Source organism: Notolepis coatsorum (assembly GCF_963971535.1).
Source record: "Notolepis coatsorum genome assembly, chromosome: 9".
NCBI lineage: Eukaryota > Metazoa > Chordata > Actinopteri > Aulopiformes > Paralepididae > Notolepis > Notolepis coatsorum.
The window spans coordinates 76,987,074-77,014,217 of NC_140173.1; the positions used below are offsets into that span (position 1 = coordinate 76,987,074).

Below are 27,144 nucleotides of genomic sequence, written 5' to 3' on the forward strand. Positions count from 1 at the left end.
GAGAGGCAATTGAAAAATCTAATTTCTCTCTATCTTAAGAACTTTCACTTATACAAAAACAGACTGAACGGATATATATAACAGACCTGCTGGGGCAGCGGACTGAGAGCAGGGGACACAAACAGGCTGGATAAGATGGTCAAGAAGGCCAGTAGCGTGGTTGGGTGGAGCTGGACTCTAGCGAGGGTGGCGGAGAGGAGGAACCTTGCTAAGCTTCAGGCCATCAGGGAAAACCCCTCCCACCCACTATACACAGACTTGGCTGACAGGAGGAGCATGTTATAGGCTCACACTACCTAAATGCAGCACTGAACGGCACAGGAAGTCCTTCATTCCGACAGCCATCAGACTATACAATGCATCACTGTGCCTCACTGCATCACTGAGCACAGAGTGACAATTACCATCTTCCTGGACTCTTACTTTTTAAACAGCACTGTGCATTATTACACCTACTGTAGACTTCAGTATATTTTTACTGTATTTATTTACTGTATCTTTTATTCTATTTTTATTCTATTTCATTTTATTCTATTCTTAGGCCATTTGTTTTGTTATTCTTATTTGTGACTTGTTCTGTCTAAATGTTTAATGTTGAGTGATTTGCAGTGTCAAATTTCCCTCAGGATAATACATTTCTATTCTATTCTATTCTATATCTTTGAAAAGTCTCTATTTATTCAACACTTCTGAATTCACTGACAAACTGAACTGAACTGACAAAAATAAGGTGCATAAAAAAGCAAACAAAATTCCTCCACAGGCTACTCACCATCATTAGTAGAGCGGCAAGCGGCGTTTGGGGACAGAGTGAAATCCTCTTAAAACACTGCCCCTCCACTCATTCCTGAACTTTTTTGTTAAGTCCTTCTCAAATGCCAACTGAATTAAATTGGCCTTAGTTGCGTCGATGAAGCATACTAAGGCGATGTTCTGTAAAGACGTTCTTGAGGGTAGAAAACGAATTCTCACAGAGTGCCGTGCTAGCTTCAGTAGTGTTGTTGTTGACATCAGTGCCCACTAGGGCTGTCCCCGACTAAGGATTTGGATAGTTGACTTTGATTGACAAAAAAATTAAAAATATATATATATTTTTTTTTACCAGGGTGGGCACAGCTGACTCAGTGGGCGGGCCCGGCCCCCTAATGCCCGCCCATGGCGCCGGGACTGAGCACAGCCACCCCCCCCCCCCCCCCCCCCCCCACGCTGTCCATGTCTCTACTTTGAGAGAATGTCCCCCTGTCAAACATTATCCATGTGCATGATGTCATCTCCGCTGATATTTCATTATGTACCCATCAACACATCGCCCCATGTAGTACACCAATGTAACTTCATTACACTCAAGACTGTCTTTACAATTGCTGTCAGTGCTACAAGGACAGAGGTGAGGTCTTCATCAGCATATACTAGTAGACCTGTGTTGTTCGAAATGTGTTAGGCGCCTCAATTTACTACTGAATTAACGCTGTCTCTGCGGTTCCCTGCTGACAACTCCCTGTTTGAAAGGAAGGGGCGGGTCTTAGCGCAGCGGCCCTCCCGGGTTGCCGGGAAACATAGCTGTCAGTCTCTCAGGGAGGCAGCGATGCAGGTGACTCTGCTACCTGTTCATCTCACAGATAATTAATGTGTACACGGAGAAGCTAATTGCACTTTTCACTAATGATTTATGGGTTTTGGGAAAAGGGAGAAATCTTGTGTGTGTGTGTGTGTGTGTGTGTGTGTGTGTGTGTGTGTGTGTGTGTGTGTGTGTGTGTGTGTGTGTGTGTGTGTGTGTGTGTGTGTGTGTGTGTGTGTGTGTGTGTGTGTGTGTGTGTGTGTGTGTGTGTGTGTGTGTGTGTGTGTGTGTGTGTGTGTGTGTGTGTGTGTGTGTGTGTGTGTGTGTGTGTGTGTGTGTGTGTGTGTGTGTGTGTGTGTGTGTGCGTGCGCACGCACACTGGTGAGTGAGTACAGCTGGGAGAGAAGACATGATTGATGAAGAGTGTGTGGATTCACTGTCAGTGTGGAGAGACCGAAAGACAGACCACTACCCCCCAAGACTAAAGGGAACATCACGCACACACACACACACACACACACACGTACACACACATGCTGGTCAATTGCTGTCTAATATAGAGGTATAAGCCAACACAGTGGACTCAACTCTCTGTCTCTCTTTCTAGCTCATTCTCTCTCTCTCACCTTACACACACACACACACTCACACACACACGCACAAGGCCTACTCATAAACCCTGCTTATAGTTATGCAGTCAGTTAGTGATGACTGACATAAAGGGTATTACTTGCTGTAATAAGAAAATGAACCATTTATTTCTCTCTCTCTCTCTCTCTACAGCTTTTAGAGTATGACAAAGAGCTGTCGGTCTTCAAGGATCGTCTGCATGAGCTTGACATCGCCTTTCCTCCCAGGTACGAGTCCTCCGCTGCACCACACGCCTCTCTGATGGTCACACTCTTGTTACTGAATGCCAAATCACTTAAATGGACTGCATTTCACTATTTCTTATAGTCTAAAAGGGTGCTTTCACACGTTTGGAACCCCAGAGCGTTTCGTCGGATAGTCCTGTTGGTTTTGGGTGGTAATGTGAAAGCTCATTCGAACTCTGGTGCGAATATCTAATTGCGATTTTTCTGACGGATGATGCAATTGCCATTCAATTTAAGCAGCCAACTTGCACGCTTGCATCTGGCCGCAGTGGGTCTGCTCGGGACACTGAGCCTGGACATTTTTCTTTTTACCTGGGAATCGATACCGGTACCCAACGGTACCTTTTTTTTCCGCTACTTTACTCTCTCTCTCTGAAGTCTAAACTCACAACACGCAACCTAAAACCCCTCCCTCTCCCAAACTGTTCCTACAACAATTTTTTTTATGTTGCATGTATACATTTATTATGTATTATAATTGTTTAAATATCAACATTATTTGGCAATCCTCAGTAAATACTATCCAACACCTCTGAGGTCATCTGGTCTTTCCAAAGACCAGATATGGGACGCGAGAGCGCGTGCGCACACACACACACACACACACAGAAAGGGAGAATGGCTTATAGTAGTAGCTTATAGTATACTTATTTTGGGTCGCAAAATGCGACCAAATAGGCGCACTCTGGAGCCCTGCTGTAACGTCTTCACACACGGAGCGTTGTTGTTGGGCGTATACGTAACTACTTCTGGGCTACTTCTGATTGGTGAGCAATGAGAGCACAGAACCTCTTATTGGTAAGCATGACTGGCACGCAAGAAAAAACCTTAAATCAGACTCGCTGTATAACGTATCCCAAATCGCAGGCTTTGTGATTAGCTAATCGCATAATTTCAAATTTCGATTTAAAAACGATTAATCGTTCAGCCCTACAATCAACCGAACTCCAGTCCACCTGAAAACGCGGGTCTCTGGGTGCGTCTCTGGGTGCGTGAAATTGTTACTTCTGTTGGTTCGGTTATGGTTCACATTACCAAATGTCAAACGAACCAAACTTTCTAAACAAAGCTATGTGATCATGCAGGTCAGTCTTTCATTGGACATCATTTTGAATCCCATACCTGCCATCATTATGCTGTGAAAAAGGGGCTCAAAACTTGCAGGAATATTTCTTTCATTTTGGTAGTTTTGTCTTCGTTCGCACGATGTGAAAGCACTGAGTCCAGAACTATAGATGTGAAAGCACTGAGTCTCCAGAACTATAGATGTGAAAGCACTGAGTCCAGAACTATAGGTGTGAAAGCACTGAGTCTCCAGAACTATAGGTTTGAAAGCACTGAGTATCCAGAACTATAGGTGTAGGTGCCTGTCCATATTGCAGAATATTTATACCGAATTTAGGCACTGTGCCAGTGAAGATATTTTATAATTAACGAATATTTTGAGTGAGCAAGTTGTATTTAATGTTTAGTTAGGATAATAGAACCTGCATTATCATATACTCCAGAATAAACGTTTTATTGGCCTGCTTCCAGTGTCTACTCACGGACTGACGGCACGTTATAAATGAAAAGTTTATTCTGGAGCATAAGTGTGCGGTACAATTAAAACGTGAGTGCAGTCAATAATTATAATAATAATAATAAAATTATTTATATAGCATTACGATGCCTGCGTCTGGCAACAATTACAGCTGCCATGATCACCTGTGATGCTGGCATGATACCCCATAGCGTTTAGGGCTTTGCGCTTAGTTACCACCATGTGTGTGAAGACGTTAGGTGCGTAGCGTTAACTGATCGGTGCCATTGGCGCCGGGCTTTGTGGATAGGGAGCATTTTTGGACAAGGCTCATTTGCATAGAAAGGGGACATGTTCCGCCCATATTACCTAATTTAAATACGCGCCAATTGCACCGGACACAATGCTGACGGAACGCAGTTCCCACCTCATTTCACCCGTTGCGCGTTCCTCTGTGGATAGCAAACTGAGTTTCAGAGCGATATGGACCGGCTTTGCGTCGGAAAAAAAACTTGCAAACCCTTTGTGGATCCCGCCCTGAGTCTCCAGAACTATAGGTGTGAAAGCACCCTGAAGGTCTCAATTGAAGAAAGATGTTGTTGATATTCCCAGCCAATTGGATAATCAGATTGTTGTTGAGATCTAATAGCAAGCACTCCCAACACAGTGCAATGTTGATCCATTAACGACATGGAGCTATCTCAAGCCCACCCCCCCTTTCTTTGTCCGAGGGAAGCAACTGTTGTGGTTGGAGGATGAAGAAAAGAGGGCGGGGCTTGAGATAGGTTTTGTCTTTTGTCTTTGTTAGAAACGTGGGTTGTTCAGCATGATGGGATGTGGTTCCAAACTGCTCCTGTGTGTATCATCTATGTGCGATGTGCTGGGCTGCATTGATATTCTGTCACGCTGGGAGTTTGGGGGGGGGGGGGGGGGTCGGAGCGGGTGGTCCGCTCTCCTCTTCCTCAAACAAACGCATTTGCAATTAGCCCTTTCAGAAGAGAAGGAGGGCAAACACACAGACCGGTGTAGAAATCTGTTTCGGCGGCGGCGTTAATGGTGCTTGACCTTTGGCGTCGGTTGTGACTCAATCTGTGTAGATAATGAAACACTGTAATCAAACAATAATTACTTGATAAACTGCTCTAGTGACGGCCGCAGGGTGGCGGGGGACTTTGACGTGTGTATGTGCGCGCATGACAGAGTTTGAGATTGAGCGATTTTGTGTGTGTGTCACAGTGAGTGTGTGTGTGTGAGTCAAGGTTCTGGCCGTCTCTGTTTTTAAACGACTCTGTGTCTTAATCAAGAGCGCCATTTACATCACTTTGCATAAGTGACAGGGGGATTTATTGTCCCTTTACACCGTCTTGACTCCTGTACCTATCTATCCAGATAATACTGAGTCCCCTATCTATCCACATGATCCTCAGGCACCGTCTCCCTCACAGGGGGGTGAATGAATGTGCCGTCGTGAGAGAGAATACAAATGATTCTCACGTCTATGAGCGGCTGATGAATGGAACGGGTGCAACCAGGGAGCAGCGTATGAAATTTGATTTCATCTACTCTCTCTTGTCGGCTGCAGGCCACATGATTGTCCGTCATGAATGGGCAGGAATGGCCTAGTTAAACTTAAACAGGCCCCTTCTTCCACACACACACACACACTTAACACAGACGCGCTCACACTCGTGCACACGCCCCCCCCCCCCCCCCCCTGTCAGATCCGCCTCGTGCTTCATGAGCAATCAACCCCTCAATGATTGTCCTCCATCACATAGCCTCCTCCGGACCATCCCCTCGCCATCTGTGAGGTTATTACTCTTTTTAACACAGGCCATCAGAGCACTCCCCTTTACACAAACACACGCGCACGCACGCACACACACACGCACACACACGCACGCACACACACACGCTTAGAGCATTCCCACTTTTGGTCAATCTCTAAATCAATACTAGTCACCACGATTTAATCTTTGAAGTAAATTCTGTGCTGTCCAATATCGGATAGGAAGGTGTTACCGAGACCTGCTGCCAAGGATAAACAAACTAGCCTATTGAATAGGACAAGACAACTGATTTTCAGTTATTTTTAGAAAATGTTTATATATATATATATATTCTGTGAATGCAGAAAATGTGTTAGCAGACCTGGCCGGAGGCTCCGTTCCATTTTTAGCCCGAGATCCGCTTTAGTGTGTTTCTGTTTGTGAGGAGGCCTTAGATCCGTGGGGATCTCTGCCCCCCCCCCCGCCCCCCCTGCATCTTGTTTACATTCAAAGAATGTGCTACAAGCTGCAAACTCACATCGCTCACCTTCAAGAAGCCGTCTGTCAGAGAGTCCGAGTCGGCCATGACATGTCTAAGCACTCGGGCACCAGGGTGTGGAATGTTGCCGTGGCTCGCCACAGTTGGACGTGGAGCCAGTCGGCTGCCCTGCGCTGATAGGCTGCGGGATGACACACACACACATATGTACACATTGGTACACACACATACGTACACTACACACACATGCACACACACGTACGTCAAAACACAGTCTGTGCATCTCTGGTCTGTGTATGTGTGTGTCTATTAATCAGAAACCAATCACATACTATAATCACAGCTACTCTGTCATGATATAGAAGAACCAAATGCAACTCGGAGCACTTGTGCTCGACTCAGGCCGGTCATTAGGCCATTATCCTTACATGCAGGCAGCAGCATTGCAACCAGACTCCGGATAATCATAAGTCATGCTGCCGTATATATTACGGCATTTCTGATTTCATATCAAGGTAATCTACCCTAAAACATATCAAGGGTCCTGTGTAACTTATTCATGTATTTTGATTGATTTAGGAAAAAGCTTTTAGTACTTTCCCTTATCCGATTTCTTTGCTCTCCTTTTTTTTTTATATACGGGAGATCGATGCAAAAATTTAATCCGGACCCCGTCTTGAGGGAAAGCAGTGGACAATGAGGGAGCAGTGGAAGAATGTATTCCCTCTCTAACCTGGTTACTGGGAATGGGCTTTGACTGAGATCTTGAGCGACATCAGACCCAATGAGCCACAACTCCATCAATGTACAGCATATGAGTTCACTACAGAGAGATAGAGATAGAGGGAGAGAGATAGAGAGAGATGGAGAGTGGGCATGGGGGGGTACATCGAAGCAGAAAGGATGGCTCCAGTCCCATGCTCCTGTGTTTGCCAAGTCTAGACATGGGAGGGAGGATAGGGAGAAGCGGCCGCGGGGGGTGGGTGTGTGTGTGGGGGTTGGGGGGGGTCAGGAGGTGAGGAGGATACGAGGAGGGGAGAAACCGATAAACAGTTGTCTCTTCACCGTTTGGTGTTTGACAGGAAGCCAAAGGAAGCGCCTAGGGGACCAACCTTGGCACGTTAGCATACATTTTCCAAACGTGGCGGGTCTGTGAGGATGGGCCGAAGAGTGACTTCCCCTCTGGGAAAAGCTACAAGCGTTCACAGGTTCACGGGGAGCGAGGAGGGGGGGGGGGGCCTTGAGAAAACGGATTGTGTGAGTCGGACTGACTGAGCCCTTTGAGGGAGAGAGAAATAGCAGCCCAAATAGTGATCTGCCAATTTCTCCATAACATTCGTCTGCTCGAAGTCTCTGCGCTGCCTCCCTGGTGCGTAACTGTTTTTTTTTGGAGAACTGTTAAACAGAATATGTCACAATGTTGTGTTGCAATAGGCCTGACACTGTTAGATTTACCCCCAGACAGCTAAGTGACCCCCAGATGTCCATAGGGCCCAGCCAGTGTATTACTTCTGGAGTGAATTGTCAATTCATTGCTATGCATCTTCTCCTCAAGGCTATGGGAAGCTCGCACACATGGAAAGCTGTCCTTGCGCTACAGTTGCTCTCCTTGTTCAGCGAAGAAGACTCTTTCAAGCAACACCCATCCCAGGGCTCAGAGAAGCTACAGTATTGGAGTGATGTCACCCTGTGTGTGCATACATCAATCCTATAGCCCCCCCCCCCGTGTCCCATATGAAGGAGGCCACTTGTTCTTCACAGTGTCAACGGTCCCCTATACTGGGGCGGAGACGCGTGACTCCATTTATGGAGTACCACAGATGTCCTTTAACGAGTGTTGCGTTAAAGCGCTGCGAGTGAGAGAGAGAGAGGCGTTGTAAGTGCGCTGGTATTGTTGGCTCGGAGCACACGCGGAGGGTCCAGAGTCGGGGGGCCGAACAGCTGAAGAGGAACATTGTCCCACAGTCGCCAGAGCGTCCATCATCATCCTAACCGCTGGGGAGAGCGTGGACATGATGAGGGGCTGTTGTCGTGGTGATAATGGCAGAAGATTGTCCACATGTGTCTTCGCCCTCTTCACTGAGATGATGGCAGTGAGAGGGAGGCTTTGTTAAAAGCAGCCCGGGTTGGAGAGGATCAGACGGATGGATCTTCTCCACGGAGAAGGGCTGTGGATGTGGCTCGTCACTGATGAGGACTTAACAGGCTCTCAGGCATGAGCGACCTGTGGCATTTGAGCTTGTGTTTGTTCTATACTGTGCCAATGTTGTGCCTGCAAGCTCCCCAACCCTGCAACCTGAAGCACACATTCAGTTTTATTGATAGCAGCTGGCTGATCTTTGTAAATGCGTGTTTGCGCACTTGTGTGTTTGTGTGTGTGTATATGCGTGCATGCACATGTGTCAGTGTTTTGCCAAGCTTCCCCTGACAATGGCAAACAAACATAGCTGAGGAGGCAGAGTTGCTCAAATGTACAGAACCTGATCTTTCAGCCAAACGGTAGCCATGTCGCCACGTCCCACAATGCTCTGCGCGACCCTTGACCTTGTGTCGCTGATACCGTAACTCTTATCTCTGGCTTCCTGCCCTGCCTATATTCACAAGTTTATATTGCCCTCATTAAATACTCAGCCACTCAATGGGTCACTGTTTGGCTTGTCACTTATTCGTCATTATGTAGAACAAGATAACTGCTTATGACTGGGGAGATAGGAGAATGTGGGTCAGAGGGGCCCCGGTCTGGAGAGACGCACCCCAGCACAGGTGACTGGAGCCTGGGTGAATGAAGTGGCCCGCTGCCTCTCCTTGCCGGGGGTGGGGCTGGGTGACACATTGTAGACGGGGGCCTATGTTCAGCTGACTGGCCCTCAGTGAAAGAAAAACAAGCCGGCCTGACAGCAAGGCTGACACTGGCCGGAACACATGTGAGTAATGTGTCAGCAGCCAAGTCAAATATTAAACCCCTAACCAAGCATGAGTGAATGAGCTCTCGGTGGAGCCAGGGAAGGGCTCAAGGTGTCACTGCCCGCATCAACTCTGCACACACGGCAAAAGCAGCGTGTTTAGTAGAGTATTTCTTGAGTTGTTGTGATGATATTTCCTTTTACTTGGTGTCATACCTGTATGTATTATTATATATTAGCCAAGTGGGGGGGGGGGGGGGGGGGGCAGCATTACGTTATGAAAATGGGGTTCCTAGAAAAGTTTGTTTGATTTCTGTCCCACTTAGAAATAAACAAAACACTATATATTAATTTATTCAACCTTGATTTAGTGTTGAATATATATATATATATGTAAATGGTGCATTTATATAGTGCTTTTATCCAAAGCGCTTTAAACATTTTTGTTCCTCACATTCACCCATTCACTCACACATTCACACACCGACAGTGGAGGCAACCATGCAAGGTGCCGACCTGCTCATCGGGTTAAGTTAGGGGTTAAGTGTCTTGCTCAAGGACACTTCGACACACTGCCCGTGAGGAGCGGGATCGAACTGGCGAACCTTCTGATTACCAAACCACTCTACCTCCTGAGCCACTGTCGCCCCCCACAAATATATATATACAGTATATGGACGAAGTGTAAGCCATATGAGAGGCTATACCTTATGTTATTAACCTGCAGCTTGCAATACAATTTCTATAGGTATGTTATGTATGTTATGCGGACGCTGTACTGCACACACCTGATGCTGATTGTGTTTATGGTGGGGGGGCTGTCAGAACCCCTCGAAACCTCTCGGACTCCCGAACGTGAGAACCCCTGAACCCCTGAAATACGTCAGTCAAGTCTGCGTGAGGTCCTCGAACCCTTAATCTGAACAGCCGTGTGTAGCAGCGCCACAGTAGCCTGTCTGAGCTAGACAACGTCGGCGTATGTGCTCGCTTCATGCGTGTTCATTTTTATGCATACGTGTTGTATGTTCACTTACCTGCCGCACAGGTGGACGATTGTTGCCTTTATCAGCTGGGCCCATTAATTAGTATAATTAGTCTTGCTGAGGGCAATACGGGTGTGATAGGAGCTGACGGCCTCCGGCCCACACGCCCACTCTGCCCGTTTACCTTCCCAGATAACTTTTGTGAGCTCGCTAATCGGGCCCATTAATCACTTTGGCCCCAGCTGCGCCACTCGGCTGTTTGCTGTTGCATTAAGACCTGTTATCTCTATTGGAGCCAATGGAGGGTGCGGTGTAAAAAAGAGAAGAAAAAAAAGAAAAGGGGAGATCAACTCTTAACCTGCCTGCACATGAGACATGGAATGGCCTTTAAACGGCCACTGTTCAGTATTGTTAATTAGCTTTTACAATAGGTTTTCTTTCATCACAAACGTGTTGCTATCAGGCCGGAGTTAATTGTTTTCAAAGAGGCGAGGAGGGGATAACCACATTTTTTTCACTGTATCTCCTTAACTTCAATCTGACCACAAGTCAGCCTCTTGAAGTCAATAAATCCATTACAATCTCCCGGCCCCCTAATAGGCCGATTGTCAATAGTCTCTTAAAGTTAAAGGGAAGGGACCATAGGAGGCATGTGGAGAACATATCCAGGCCACCCTGAAGACAGCCCTGCTGCTAAACCTACAGCCCTGCTCCTAAACCTCTTTGAAGGCCTTGTCCTTTTTTCACCACTGCATCCTTCTTTCCCTCTGATCCCTCTATATTCTCTCTCTCTCTCTCTCTCTCTCTCTCTCTCTCTCTCTCTCTCTCTCTCTCTCTCTCTCTCTCTCTCTCTCTCTCTCTCTCTCTCTCTCTCATCCTATTCTTCCATTCTTCTTGCTCTGTCCCCAGGACTCCTTTAGCTCTGCGATTAGCATCACAACCAAAACCCCTTCTGAATTCCCCTGTGCTGTAAGTGCCATTAATGCTAATTGGAGGCAGGGAACTCTAAAGTAGCCCTCCACAGGTCTGTTTGTACCCCTGGTAGGGGGGCTCTCGCTGGATGAGTGAGTGAGTGAGTGAGTGAGTGCGGTGGAGTCAATGTTTCCGGGTACCCATGAGATGTGGAACCTTGCGTGCATGTGATGTATAAGTATTGTGGATTCCAATCAAGCATTTCAAACGTCTGTGAATGCGTGTATACGGACACCTCTTGCCCCTAACCCCTACCCCTCAGGAACACTCTCCCGTTTTGCCGCGGCAATCCCACTGTTTGTGTTAGCTATGGCGGTACAGCTGTAACATACCCTCCGCTACCAACCCCCCCCCCCCCCCCCCCCCCCCCCACACTTATTGTTCTGATGTTGAACTGTTTACCGCCTCTGTTTGACTAGTTGAGCCCCTGATCATGGTGTCACAAACACAGCCTGCCACGGCACGGCACGCCCCTCTCCTACGTGACCTATGTGTGCTGTATACGGTATGCACAATCATGGCTTATTGACCTGAGTAATAAGTGCTGGTGTGTGTGTCCTAGTAGCCGGCGAGCAAACGTCCCCATTAACCAGGAGGCTGATAGGTGAAACAAGGCCTCTCTCTCCTCAGACAGATGGGACGGTCCGGGCTGACTGACTGGGACAGCAGTGGGGGGTGGGGGGGGGGGGGGGGGGCGTCGAGTCGATCAGGACTCCTACAAGGCCTTTGTGTTATTATACATCATGATGTAAAACTCACACACACAGATCAACTGAATGATAACGGGCATGCAGTACAAAGGCAACGCGAAGGTGCCAGCAACGGGCCGCTGTGATGAATAGGGATGCTGGAATATCTGTGTTTATTTTATCATTAGTGTATGACCATCCCGGGTGCTACGCTACAGTTGGCGCGTGTGGCACTGAAGGATTAAATTGGATTGGTATCACAGTATGTAAGTCCGCTCCTATATCCTGCTGTACGCCGACAAACAAATTGGATTGGTGGCGTGTAAGTCTGATGCAGTTTGATGAGCTGGGGGGGGCAAATTGAATTCTCAACAGTGTAAATCTGCGTCGGCTCGATTGCTTCTACTGGGCTCCGGCCCCACGCCGCTTAAATCATGCGATTGTTCCCTGCTGTTACCAGATACAATCTCTCTTGGCCATTTGCCCACGCCGCCTAATCTCTTTTTGATGGCCGTGTGGGGATGTAGTGATACATATGGGAGACTGACTCCCCCTCTGGCCGTCTCTCTCTCTCTCTCTTCTCTCTCTGTCTCTCCTTCCTTCTTTTATTCTATTTCTCTTCCTCTCTCTCACTTTCACATGCACAGACAAAACCCTGTACATTTGGCAGAGAATGATTGCTTTGATTGAGCCATCCATGTGTGTTGATTCAGTGAGACATAGGAGATTACTCCGATGATTGCTTGTACTAATGGACCTGCTGTTTCCGAGTAGATGACTCACACCTACATGCCATGTATATATAGTCAGATCTGAGTACATACAGATATTTTCTAACTCTTATGAATTAACTAATTGTCCTTGTTGTGTTTTTTTTTTGCTTGTGTTGTTGTTTCAGTTATCCATACAGTGAAGACAGTAGCCGAGGCAAGGAGTACATGAACACCAGATGCCCGGCCTGGTGCGACCGCATCCTCATGTCAGCCACTGCCAGAGACCTGGTCTTAAAGGTCAGTTTCACCACCATCTTCTAAGCTAAACTTGTGACTTTTGACTGGGGTTGTCGATATTAACTAGGGATGGGCACGAGTAATGTTTTCCCAGATCGAGTACTCGCATGAATTACTAGAGTAGTGCTCGAGCAATTGTTTAGATAGATAGATAGATAGATAGATAGATAGATAGATAGATAGATAGATAGATAGATAGATAGATAGATAGATAGATAGATAGATAGATGGCTCACATAGTATACAGACATTGACCGTTCCCATACAGTTATTACACGTTATGTCTGCATCATGAATTAAAAATAAGTACATGATAAAATTCAATTGAATCATACCCATCAATATTAAATATGAGCGTGATTAGATAAAAGCAGGTGTATAAAAACAGTGTATAAAAACAGGTGTAAAAACAGATGTAAAAAACAGATGTAAAGAAACAGGTGTAAAAACAGGTGTGTGGGTCAGAGGTCAGGTCCCCCGCACTATAATACGCTGTTGTACAGTCTGATGGCTGTGGGGACAAAGGACCTCCTGTGCCGCTCAGTCCGTGAGTGCAGGGAGATGAGCCGTCCGGATAGGGAAATCTATTTTTACAACGAATCTTAACACTTTGATTGCCTAAGGCTAAATTCATGATATACCATCCGTTGCCAGCTCTATTTAACATGGAGAAGTTCCCCTTCTTTGCAGGGCTATAACTTTTTAAATTATATTGCTAGATTGCCATTATTAGGGCCCATTCAAGGTCCTATATGTATTGTTCATGGTGTAGCAACGTTAAACTTTTTCATTCACATATTCATACTAAAATATGATCTAAAGTATAAGTATGTTTTCATCTCTTTCTGCAGCTTTCTCCAGAACGTGATTTATAGCCCCAAATGCATTATATTGATGATGAAATACAGTTTGATAGCAATCGGCGCGATATAAAAAATTCCAACTGGACGTACTTCTGGAAGTTACTACACGTCATCTGATGTTGACCGGATGGGCGAGGGGGCGTTTATAATTCCGTGGGCAGCGTTATACCATTCATCTAATGTGGGTCATATGTTCATCAGATCAGTTAGTATCGAACACGGTAATATTACACGCTAAAACTCACCCCAGTCTCCTCGGGCCGTTGGGCGATCAGCGTGGGGTAGACAGTTTTCCATTATGGGATGTCGAAATACCCGGTCCATTTCCAGGTTGTATAATAGTATATACGTCCAAATCATGTTGTTTATCGAGTTATTGGCAACGGATCGCTATGTATTGTGTCGAGCTCGAGTCCCGGGACCTATAGCGAGTGCCCGGAAGTAATATGGGTGATCACCACTTCATCCACATGACTTCCTGTTGGGCGATCTGCCGATCGGCCACCAGATGGCGCTCTTGAACCGCTAGAGGATTGAGAGGAGATCAGAACTGTGTGTGAAGGCTGCAGAGGGGAAATATGATTCCGATCACAGATTTTTGAAATATTGATATCAAAGACGAGTTACGGCGTCCTAGGCAACTTGAGCATGGCTAGGAAAGACACCTAAACACGTTTCCGGCACTTAAAGTGTTAAAGCGCATGGCAGCAGCAAAAACGAGATATTGCGCAGAATCACACACACAGATGCTACCGATTTTATTATGTCTCACTCCGCGGACATAACGATGCACAGCAATATACCGATGCTTAACACTTTGCCGCCCAACCACGAGTTAACTCGTGTTTTATTCCATATTAATAACGCTATTAACGCCCCCGATCGACTTGCAGGACCTACCCGCATATTTGATTTTCGAAACATGCAATACCGGCCAGATCCGCTTAGGGGCGCCATCGCTCCACTGCAGTATCATTGAGGGCGATTGAAAAAAAAATGTACTGTCTGTGGGCGTTTCATATGAGCCTCGATCCCAGCTGAACATACTCCATCTTTGATCCCGTTACCGAACGCAGATTTCAGCCTGGAATAATGGGATTTATGATTAGCCAATGGACATATCGATCTACCAGATTCCGATGACTAATGACGAAATGCTGCCGGCGATCACATGGCCTGACGGTAGGATACTATTCACCCAAATTACAGCTGGATTGGACATTGTTTTAAAACGCAACGTGATCGATCAGTGAAAATGGCTAATTGAATGCACACTGTATTGCTAATCAATAATAGTAATCGGCGTCTCCCGCCGCCCCCATTTCATCCATAGATGCTCTGTAATAGTCCGGATGCTACGCAGTTTGTTTTATTTCATTCGTATATATACAGCAGAAATGGCGTTTGATATAACGTGACTAGCCTTTAGCCTATTATCTAGCTCCCCAGAAAAATTACCAGGCGAAAACCGCGATAAACCTTATATTCACGGCACTATAAAATGACAACCAACCGATGGATTTTTATTTTCTTTAAGCCATTATGAAGGCACGGTTTATGCACTCAAGTGACGATGAGAATGGACAGATAGCAATACTATAAAGTATATATATAGCTGTTAGAAAGTACATCGGTTTGTTGACAAAGCGTTGTCCTCCAGCCATATATTACACTGCAAGCTGTGGTCGTCAATGTGTTAATGTGTATTGTCAGTCAAAACAGTCAGTTACCATTTGGAATAATTACATTACCTCCACTCTGTCTGCAGCAGGTCTCTGCGCTCATGGAAGGGCATGTTCATATCAATTAGTCTATGAAAGCTATGCAAAGTGGGTGACATGTTGTTGTTGGCACAATTTGGAAATTGGAAAACCAACACAAACCGCTGTTTTTATCTTTTAGATAACGTTAACACTTTGAGTGCCAGCAGGGGGCGCACGATTTAGCGCTTGAGTGCCACCACCCACTTCAATGATAGCGCTCTCATATTTGCGAACGCATAAACTACATCTTAAATTATGTATAATCTGGCCGTCGCTTATCAATGACTTGTTTGCAGTCAACATTGTCGAAACGGATTGTTTTTTAATTGGTTCATTTCCGTTTTATACCATTTTGAAAAACTCGTTTTTTGAAAGTTTCAGGAAAATATAAAGATTCTGTGATAAACGCCCTTTACTGGTATATTCTGGAATATTTATGAATCGTTTTCAAATAAACGATAGATTATCGATAGTATATGTGTACTTATGCACGCTATAGAAGCGGGCTGAAAAATCGATTATCTCATTTCCTGATCAGCACACATACACACATAGGGCACACGTTGTTATCTCTGTGCCTGAGAAGTCAAATGACGAAGCAGGATTTTTTTTCCCCCCCATGCGTTTCATTCAATCCATTCCAAAGGGGTGCAGTACCACAGGGAGAGACGATAGGGGGCGGTATTTTCCCAATGGAGCTCAGAGAGAGTTTGCAGCACTAACGTGAGGCTAGATTGATGAAATATGAATTCAAATCGCTAATAAAAAAAACAAGATCCATCGTCGTTGGCACTCAAGTGTTATGGTAGCTTAGCAACAAACACTTCACTGTACACTCTCACGCTCCACAGCTCCTCCAGTGTTGTCTTCCTGCAACAACTCACGCCTCGTGGGATTTCAGAGAAAGATTTTAGTTTCAGTGGCACAAACAAGCACTTTTGGTGAACGTGTTTGGTGGTAACTAAATAAATAAATAACTCGCCGTCTCCCATAACTTCAAAAGCAAATGGCGTGGTTGGCTGTATTTACCTACTGGTCCCTCTAACAAACCGAGAGAACAATCAGCTGACGTCCCCAGATATCATTATACAAAGTTTCCGAACTGACTTTTTGAATTTAGCTGGGTTGTTGTGTGCATGTGAAGTTTTTCCCAGTTTGAAGTTACTGTCGACAGGCTGCGCTAATGTGGTCTTCTTTGCTAATGATGATAATGGTGTCTCCCATTCCGAGGGGTCCGTCCGTCGACAAAGCTAACATTCTCATTACAACGTCTCATTCGACGTTATTGAAGACTCCTCTTACTGATGGTGATTACTTCCCCTAACCGGTTTGTGATTACTGTATTTCTTCATTACCACAGCCCTGACAGATGTTTTGCTATCTATTTTTAATTTGCGTTGATTGTGATTAATCATAGCCTATCATGCAATCAATGCGTCCAAATTATTTTTAATAATCATTCGACAGCCCTACTTTTGACCCAGTTCAACAGATCCAAATTGATATGGCTTAAAGGAACACAGCAACATTATGGGAAATGCGCTTGTCTTCTCCAGAGTCAGACAAGAAGATAGATACCAATTTCCTCTCTCTGTGTTCAGTAGAAAGCTATCCAGCTGCAAGCTTTTTTTGGCCAACAGCTAGGCTAGTGGTCCGTATCCGCTTCCATTAGTTTGTGCTGTGCTAGACTAGCTTGCAGCCGGATAGCTTTCTACTGAATGCACAGAGAGGAGATTGGTATCTATCTTCTCGTCTGACTCTGGAGAAGACAGTAAGCGCATTTCCCATAATGTTGGCGTGTCCCTTTTAAGACTTTCATGCCTTCTAGAAATCAGAGTGAGAACGTTTGAATCTGTGATGTCACCTGGGTGTGAGATCTGGGGCTGCTCCATAGACATGAAGAACCGGCTTTATGGGGCCATCAAATGTTGAGTTCTCACACCCAAAAGGTTTATATTCTAGTGTTTACTAACAGGTCTGTTTCTCTCTGATTTCTAGCCGTAAGAGAGACAGTGGTGCATGTTCACAAATATTGCCCAAACTCTCCTGGGGAACAGGAATAACAAATTACTTAAAATGAGTAGCATTGCCCTTTAAGCAGGGGTTCATAAAGGCTCTTTTGCACATGGAGCTTTGTCGACTTCCACCTCCTACACCTGTGTGAGCAAGATCATCATTTTAAATATCCATTTAACTGCCGTATAACTCCACATTTAGCAAATTACGACAATCTAAATTTCTGATATGAAACAAAATAATGGTCAAGGGTATTCTGTACAGAGTGAAATAAGTGACCAACGGTGTGCTGTACAGTGCACAAAAAACTGTATTTTATGCGGTGAAACTGTATATACATTTTTGAAAGTAGAGCAACCGTTCATATCTCATCCTCAATCACACACTGGAGCAAATATCATCAAATATAATTTTGACTTAATATTTCAAAAGCATCATTGAGAAAAAGCGGAACTATTGATGGCCACTTAATAATAATTTCATACAGGCTAAAACACTGAGAAGCAGACATTTAATATAAATGTATGAGTTTGCTGCAGTCCGAGCCTCCACGCCATCACCTTTTGCAACATATTGGGCAGATCTCGCAAATTCATTCAAATCGTGAAGAGACAAATGCCTTGTGTGTCTTGTCCTTGGTGGGGAATGAAATTGAAAAGAATGAAGATAACACAGATTTATCAGCTGGAAAAGGCCATCTGCACGCAACATCGTTGTGTATGAAACATGGTTAGTCTACGTTAATCAATACTCTACGAACAATGATCTGCTTGTGTTCTGACATGGGCTCAGTTTGTCAATACATGGACATGGGTACTTGGAGGGTAAACTCTGCGTGGAATAATTTGAACTTCAGGTCAGGAGTCCAGTGCATGTGCGAAAGGGGAGTCTTTTAAATCTCGCCCTCTCTTCCTCCCAACTCTTTCTTCTTGATCCACATCCTCACCCCCCTCCCCCTCGCCGCCAGCTCCACAGATGGAGGGATGAGGTGTTTGTGAATATTCATCCGGAGCACTAAGCCGCGGGTCCACACAGACAGTATATATATCCCAGCCCTTATAGAGTGCCAGTGGGCCCTGCCTGCTCCATAATGCCACAGATCTCCTTCTCCCTCTGTCTCCCTGCTCAAAGAGTCAACACTGCAGGCAGCCTCTCAAAGCTGGGAGCCCCCCCACCGCTCCACTCAGCTTCCAATCCATCCCACCATTGTAAACTCCCAACCAATCTGCCACCTATCTCTCCCTCTCTCTCTCTTCCCCTCCTCCTATGGTTGGCTTACGGGGTCTTTTTGCCCCTTGAATCCCTTATTTTGTTTGCTGGATAGCACAGAGATCTACCATGCAGCCCTGCAAAGTTTCCACTGACCTTACCCATGTTCCCATATGCACAGGACTTAGGGTTTTCTACAAATAAAAAGGTTTCATCTGAGGCTTCCATGCACGTTAGTATAGATTTGATTTCTGGAATTAGATTGCTAGCACATTAGAGTGCTGATTTTACAGATGCTGATGATGTATAAGAAAGAAAAGAAAAACAAGTTTAAACACAGCGCTGTAGTGTACAGTAAAACAGTCCACAGCAGGGGGGGCTTCTCAGGAAGTTTGGCTTCCCTTTGTCCCCCACAAATGAGAAATTCCTTCCTGCTCTTTCTTCTCCTCCAATGAGGCATCACAAGGAAGTCCAGCTTCGCAACTACGCTATAATTGTATAGTGCTCTCGTAACCGGGAGGAACAACGCTTACAATAAAAGTCAAGTCCGAGTGGAATCTAAATACTGACTGACATAATGTTACTTCAAAACGAAGATGACCAGTAATGTAAGATCTATTAGATTTCACATATCATACACAATTATACATCAAATAATTGTGCAGGCACGGTCTACATTTACCTCCTTCTAGCTCTGCCATTGTTTGCTTTTTTTCTCAAGCACCACCTAATTGCTTGTAATATAGGGAACGAGGCTCCTAACAGTTAGTGTGTTCACAGATTGGCTGATGATTCACTGAGCATGCATGCATGCACACACACACGCACGCATGCATGCACGCACACACACACAAACGCGCACACACACAGTCTTTCAGCATTACAGATTGTTGAGACATGGGCCTGTAAACACCCTGGCGTGTGGCATCATCTATCATGGCACGGTCGGTTAACTCGCCATCATGTTATTCTCTGCTTGCCGAGCCCTAACACGCCAAAGGTTGCCCGCTGGCTGTGCCGCGCAGCGCCGGCCCCGGGAGCGCCGGTAATGAATGTTTAGCGGAGCGAGCGCTCCCTCTCTGCCGGCAGGCCCGGGGTAATTTGTTTATCTGTCTAAAGATTATGCAGCCCGAAAAATCCACAATTTTATGCTGCCTTTGTAAATGATCAAGTGTGCGTTTGATGAATGTATCCCCGGCTCGGGCTGCCTGCCAGGCGGATAGAGAGGAGCCGGTGCGTGGCCTGGTAGAGCGAGAGGTGCTGCCGGTGAGGGAAGCACGCACCGGCGGATTGGTCTGAAGTTAATTTGGATTTCACTTTATGGTTCATTCTCAAGCTCTCTGTCTCTTTCTCTTCAAGTGGCAGCACAGCTAACCCAGTCACAGCTGACGGCTCCCACCAGTGTGGAGGTGTGTGTGTGTGTGTGTGTGTGTGTGTGTGTGTGTGTGTGTGTGTGTGTGTGTGTGTGTGTGTGTGTGTGTGTGTGTGTGTGTGTGTGTGTGTGTGTGTGTGTGTGTGTGTGTGTGTGTGTGTGTGTGTGTGTGTGTGTGTGTGTGTGTGTGTGTGTGTGTGTGTGTGTGTGTGTGTGTGTGTGTGTGTGTGTGTGTGTGTGTGTGTGTGTGTGTGTGTGTGTGTGTGTGTGTGTGTGTGTGTGTGTGTGTGTGTGTGTGTGTGTGTGTGTGTGTGTGTGTGGCGTTGGACGGATGGGGGGGAAGGCTGTTTAAAAACTCTTTAGTTCAACCAGAGAAGTATGATTTATACTGCAGTCTGCAGATTCATGTCTCACTGGGTAACACTTTCTTTGTGTATTGAAAGTGATATTGAAACTTGATTCCTTCAGATAGACACTTGGATAAGGGTGAGAGTGTATATGGTCGCTGAGCAAATATCGTCTTTGTAAATTATTTCCTCACTTCTTGGGTGCAACTTTAAAAGCAAAAGCAAAACACTTGAGTTCCTCCAACGTTGATTCAGTTCAATGGATTCTCCTGTTATTTATAAATCAATCATAGTCAATGCTGCAGATCTCTTAAGAGTTTGTGGTAAAATTCTCTTTGCAAAGGGATTTACATAACCTATTCTTAAAAGGGGTACGGTTGATTGATTGTTTGATTGATTGCTTTTATTTTGGATAGAGACGACAATAACATCCGATGCTGTTGTACTGTACTTGTGCTGTATAATGACAATACATTTTAATCTAATCTAATAATACGTTAAGGTAACCGACACTTACTTAAAGACATGCAACATACGTTATCCCACCTGGACAAAAACTAAAACTAAATCTACAATCCACACAAAGAAACGACAACTAGGATTTGGATTTAAGTCCATGGTTCATTCTCAAGCTCTCTGTCTTTCTTTTCAAGTGTCCGTTGTGAAGAAGGCACGACAACGCCTCTACTTCCTCAGGTGCCTAAGGAAGTTCCAAGTCAGTCAGAAGATCCTTAAGAACTTCTACTCATGTACAATAGAGAGCATACTGACTGGCAACATCACCTCCTGGTTTGGGAATAGCACTGCACAAGACCGAAGCAGACTACAAAGAGTGACGCGTTCAGCCGAACGCACAATTGGAGGGGGGCTCCCCACCCTCCAGAACATTTACAACAAGCGGTGCAGGGGCAAGGCTAAGAGAATCATTAAGGACTCCAGTCACCCGAACAACTGCCTCTTTGAACTGCTGCGGTCAGGCAAGCGATACCGGAGTCTCAAGGCGAGCACAGAAAGACTCAGAAGAAGCTTCTATCCCCAGGCCATCAGGCTGCTCAACGAACAATGAACACTACACAACAACCATCAAACGCACATAGCACACACATCCACACGCACACACTCACTTTAAACAAACACACTGTAGCACCCACTCCCCACACTTTATAGCACACACTCACTTTAAACAAACACACTGTAGCACCCACTCCCCACACTTTATATTTATTGATAAAGGATTGCACTACAACTCGTACACCTTACTGTAAATTGTACCTAAATTGAACCTCATCCCATTTCTGCTTTGCACTATATAGTATTGTATATTAGTACACTGCATAGTATTGTATATTATATGGTAACTCAGTTACGTCTATTCTGCATCGAACATTGTACATATGTCTATACTGAACACTGTGACCTCATTTTCTACTTCTAATTTACATGCTATACTATGTTATTGATACTTATCTTGTCTAGCACAGTTTCTGGAGCGTAACAGTAAGAAGCATTTTGTATAAAAGTATTCTGTACTTCTGTATGACAACTATTAAAGAAACTTGAAACTTGAGGAAGGGGCGGGGGGAATTGGCATAACGACAAAAAAATTGGGATGGGAGAAAAATACAGAAAAGAGGAGGAGAAAAAGTAGAAAAAAAAGATATATATATATATTGTTGTGCTTCCATTGATTCTCTAGACCACACTGTAAAAAGAAGAAATCGTAAAATAATATATACGGTAAAAGGTCTGGCAGCAGAAGATGCCAAACACTTGCTCCTCATCACAAATATCTGGATAGAAAACACTGAAGATTAATGGAAAATTACCTTCAAATTACCCATTTAGCAATCCCATTATAGTCTTAACAGATTTAGGCTTTTATGTTATGTCATTATCCAATCTATTTACAGTTAGTTTCTATTAAATATATTGGTTTTTACTAGAAACATACAAAACAAGATAATGTGATGATACCTTACAGCCACCTAATTCTAATAGTCATTGCTTTACATACTGTATAGTAAACATCATAGCAAACAGTCTTCGCAGTGAACAACACAACACCAGTGTACAGTTTGGACTGTTTTAATGTTGGTATGTGTAAAATGTTGTAAAACTGAAAGTACATGAATTACATTATGTTAGTTACATTGTTTACATGTAAATATAACAAGAAGGGGAAAATATCACAAGAACAAAACTGCCACAAGTAGAAGCATAGCCTAAACAAATGCCACATGGCTAGCAACAACACCATGTGGTTGATTAGCTTGGTGCTAAATAGCCCCAGTAATTCTTTGAATTATTTGGCTTTCAATTCACCCTTCCCTATGTCCTGCCCCTCTTAGTTACTGTTGCCACAAGTCTGTCAAATGTTCGAGTAACTAAAGAAAGACGGTATCATTTTTGGAAACGTGGATCATTGATTTCGGAAAGAAGCAGACCGAAATATCTACAATATGCATTTGAAGGTTACATACAGGATGACACACCGATCACCAGCAAACTACCATTAGAAACTTTGGACAGGGGCAGAATTGTTAACTCATTCAGCTTCGGAGGCCTAGAGCATCTTAGTTCCTATTGCGCCACCACTCTAAGAGATAGGGCTGCGTGGCGGTGTTTGCAGGGCTATATCTATATTCTATATTATAGCTATGGATACAATACTATGGCTCATTTGACATCAACTATCCATCGTTCAATATGTGAAAAATTATAAATGTTTTCATGTATACATAATTGCTATGAGGATTAAGGCTTTGGAAAAATACAAATACGTGTCTCACATCCAACCGTTTCCAAGATAGCCTCTCAAAGGAGTTTAACGAGGGTGAATTTATTTAAATATTTATATAAACTACATAAGTAACATAGAAATTTAAATAAAAGAACAACACATATTTCCCTAAATGTAAGCAAAGTAAATGGTGATTCACTGTGCTCTCTCATCTGCTGCTTGGCCCCTTGGTATTAAAATGCCATGATACTGTTTTTGGAAATACAATGATACTATTTGTAAGGGTCAATCTGGTGGATACTGTATCCTTTCCAGCCAAAGTAATCAGTGTTTGGCATACAATAAAAGCTTACATTTAACTGCAGCTGGCATGTCATTTATGTAATTGAGGAACAAAAGAGGCCCCAATATTGAACCTTGTGGCATGCCACATGCAATCTCCGTAATTCTGACACTGTTCCACCATGACCAGCCTGAGTTACTGTATATGAGGTACTGTATGACCTAAAACCAATTTACAGCAGTCTTTACTAATCCTATACACCTGTTTTCTCAACAATGTCAAGTGGTCCACTGTATCAAATGTTTTCTCCCAGGGGCGTGCACAGACAATTTGGGGGGCAGGGGTTCAAAGGGGGTGGGGGGGGGGGGGTGCATGTGGGCTTCTTTCAAAATAGATAAGGTCTATATACATTTCAGTCTTCATATTTTTCGTGGATAGTAGTATATATTTCCGTCTTCATATTTTTCGTGGATAGTAGTATACATTTCCGTCTTCTTTTTTTATGGTACTTGGGGCAAAAGGGCAGGGCCCCCCTTCGGCCCTATCTGTGCACGCCACTGCTTTATCTAGTTAAAGCAAGATACCAGTGTATAGTTACCCCTCTCTCACTCTCCAGTGTGATGTAGTCTCATGAGGTGAATAAGGCATGTGTCTTTAGAACAGGCTGCTCTAAAGCCAGACTGGAGTTCATATATAAGTATATAATACTGAGTGAGACATTCTTCCAGCCTCTCAAACACCTGGGACGTTGGTAACTAAATGGAGACGGGCCTATAATAGTTACCTACTGTATCTCTAACCTACTTACTTACTTACTTACTTACTTACTTACTTACTTACTTACTTACTTACTTACTTACTTACTTACTTACTTACTTACTTACTTACTTACTTACTTACTTACTTACTTACTTATCCCCATTACGCCGGCTGGTGCATAGGGCAGCAACAAAGTTTCTCCACTTGCATCTGTCTTTGGCCATCTTCTCTATGGTCCCCCAGCTCTGGTGGTGTTGCTGGAGCTCCTTCTCTATAGTCCTACGCCATGTCGTTTAGGCCTCCCTTTCTTTCTTTTGCCTTCTGGGGTCCAGTGTAATGCCACTCTTCGGATTGCGTTGGTGTCCATTCTGAGTACATGGCCAATCCAGGTCCACCTTTGTTTATTAATTATACAGTGCATGTCATCTTGTTTGATAATGTTGAGGAGGTTATTCTTGGAGATGATCTTGGGCCGAAATATACGTAGGATTTTGCGCAGGCATGAGGTGTGGAAAGTGGATAATTTATGGATGTCGCTTTCTGTGGTTTTCCAGCATTCTGCACCGTATAGTAGTGTTGAGAGTACGCAGATTTGGTAGATCCTACTGTCCTGAAAAGGTGAATCACTCTGGCCATTGCTGGAAATGTTCCATGTTAATTGTTAGATTTACAATGTGGAGTAGCCACTTTATTGGTGACACACTAGCGCTATCTTTTCAAATCAAACTGGTATTTGATCCAGACCAGCTGCTTTGTTCGCACATGAAGAGGATCTTCATCTTTTGTCATGACATTTACCAAGGAATGGTCTTGTCTCCTTTTCCTTCTGTTACCAAGCCCGTCACAAAAGTATTAACATTTTTGAATTTGTTCAGAAAAGGCAATCCTTTCTCTCCAGGTTTTTTATTTTGACTGATTCTCCTGTAATACTGGTATTTAGCTTTCTCTATCATATACTTGATGCTTGATTTCTACAATAGGCTATACATACTGTATCTGTCATAGTCAGTGTACGGATCTGACTTCTTAACACTTTCAGCGCCAGAGGGCGCTGTGTACCGTGTGGTAAGAAGGCCACCGCTTTAAAGTGTATGGATACATGGCGGTGTTTGCAGGGCTCAAACTATATTAAATATCATAGCTATGGATATAATAATATTGCCCATTTGACATCGAGTATCTATCATTCAATTTGTGAAAGAAATAATTTTTTCATCTATACATTCCCGTTTTATACCGTGGTGAATATGAGTATAGTTTTAGAGTAATCCTGTTTAATCCCAGAAAACGGCACTATGCAGCGTTTAGTGCATTTCACTCAAAACCATGCCGTTTCTCGCCTGTATTAACAATCAATCTGAAATCAATGCTATATTATCGGTATTATGTTTCATCATGAATGCATGAAAGGGTGGGGGGGGGGTCGTTTTTCCATGCTTTGATCGCCACCAACGGGATACGTTACACACACACATTACACACATACAGTCGGATCGCTGTGAATGGATTCTTGGATCAACGCAAGATTGATACCATATAGCCCTTACCTTGACTAGGATGTAAAAGAATATTCCAATTATCTGATCGCCATTCCAAGTATTGATGTCGATCGTGTTGCCAACATAATCCACCAAAGAACATGACCCGGGAGTGCTTGATTCTCCTCAATCCATGCATTATAAATGCTTGTCCTGCCCGACGAGGAAAACCCGGATCGGTCTTTTTAGATCGACGGAGGAAAACCCGGATCGGTCTTTTTAGATCGACGCACAGACCAAGCCAGAGAGTTAACAAGGATGTGCAATACCGGCCGCAAAGTGGCAGGCGGCGGTATTGGACGTTTGCGATCTCAGACCCATTCCCAATGATAACATCAGGCTCCCTCGATGGATTATGAATGGAAATAGCGAATAAAAGAAATAACGACCAAAACCCGACTATACTCGGGTCTGGCGCCAAACGTTCGGCGAGTTAACCCGACTATACTCGGGTCCGGTGCTGAACGTGTTAAACTATCTCAGATAACAATCTCTCTGTGTAATAAGCTCTGTTCTCATTCAATTTGCACTTCTCTTCATTCTAACCTCTTTCCTTGATGCAACTTCATCAAGCACTGCTAAATTCAGTTGAACAGATTGACTTGTTTTATTCATTAATGAGTGAAAGGTCAATGTGTATAATGGCTGCATTACACATATTATCGATGTAACATGATTATGTAGCAGATTTCTAATAAAGGTCCCCCGACAATTGTCCCCTCCAATCTATTGATTTATATTATAAAGAAATAAAAGCTCCCCGGTCCCTTATTGAAAAATAGCAGTTACTTTCTCTTCTTCAATATCCCCCTCTGTTATACTGAATTCCAAGGGATATGGCTGAGTGGTCTTGTGATGTTGAGCAGAGTGATTAGGTAGTCTGGATGCCTTTGAATGACCGATAGGAAGTAATTCCTCTAGTGACAAGTTAGGATTTAGTGGCCCTGAACAACCTGGTTTTCTGTAAGGCAATCTGATTTACATGCGAACAGGCACATTTTAGAAATTGAAAATTATATTGGTCTAGAGGACCTTTATTTTGAAAGCTGCTAATCATGTTACATAAAATGTTCCATTCATGTGTAATGAAGGTTACATGTTGAATGTTCATTCATAAATGTGTCATGAAAGATTATGATTATTAATTGGACAAGAGGCAGGACTGTGTTGTGCAGGCACTGGTTATTTCTCTTTAGAGAAGATCACTCTGTAGTCACAGTGTCCTTACAGTGTCTCATATTCTCCTCCTCTCTCATCTCTCTCTCTCTCTCTCTCTTTCTCTTTCTCTCTCTCTCTCTCTCTCTCTCTCTCTCTCTCTCTCTCTCTCTCTCTCTCTCTCTCTCTCTCGTCTCTCTCTCTCTCTCTCTCTCTCTCTCTCTCTCTCTCTCTCTCTCTCTCAGTAGTGTCTTAACAGTGTCTCATCTCTCTCTCTCTCTCTCTCTCTCTCTCTCTCTCTCTCTCTCTCTCTCTCTCT

General features: G+C 44.3%; 1 protein-coding gene across 1 annotated transcript in view; it reads left to right on the forward strand.

Moving 5' to 3' along the window:
* Positions 1 to 27,144, forward strand: part of inpp5a (inositol polyphosphate-5-phosphatase A) — a 359,903-nt gene that overhangs the window by 309,739 nt on the left and 23,020 nt on the right. Inside the window, 2 exon segments of the mRNA XM_084321922.1 lie at positions 2,342 to 2,415; positions 12,669 to 12,780. Coding sequence (XP_084178048.1) covers positions 2,342 to 2,415; positions 12,669 to 12,780 — 186 coding nt within the window.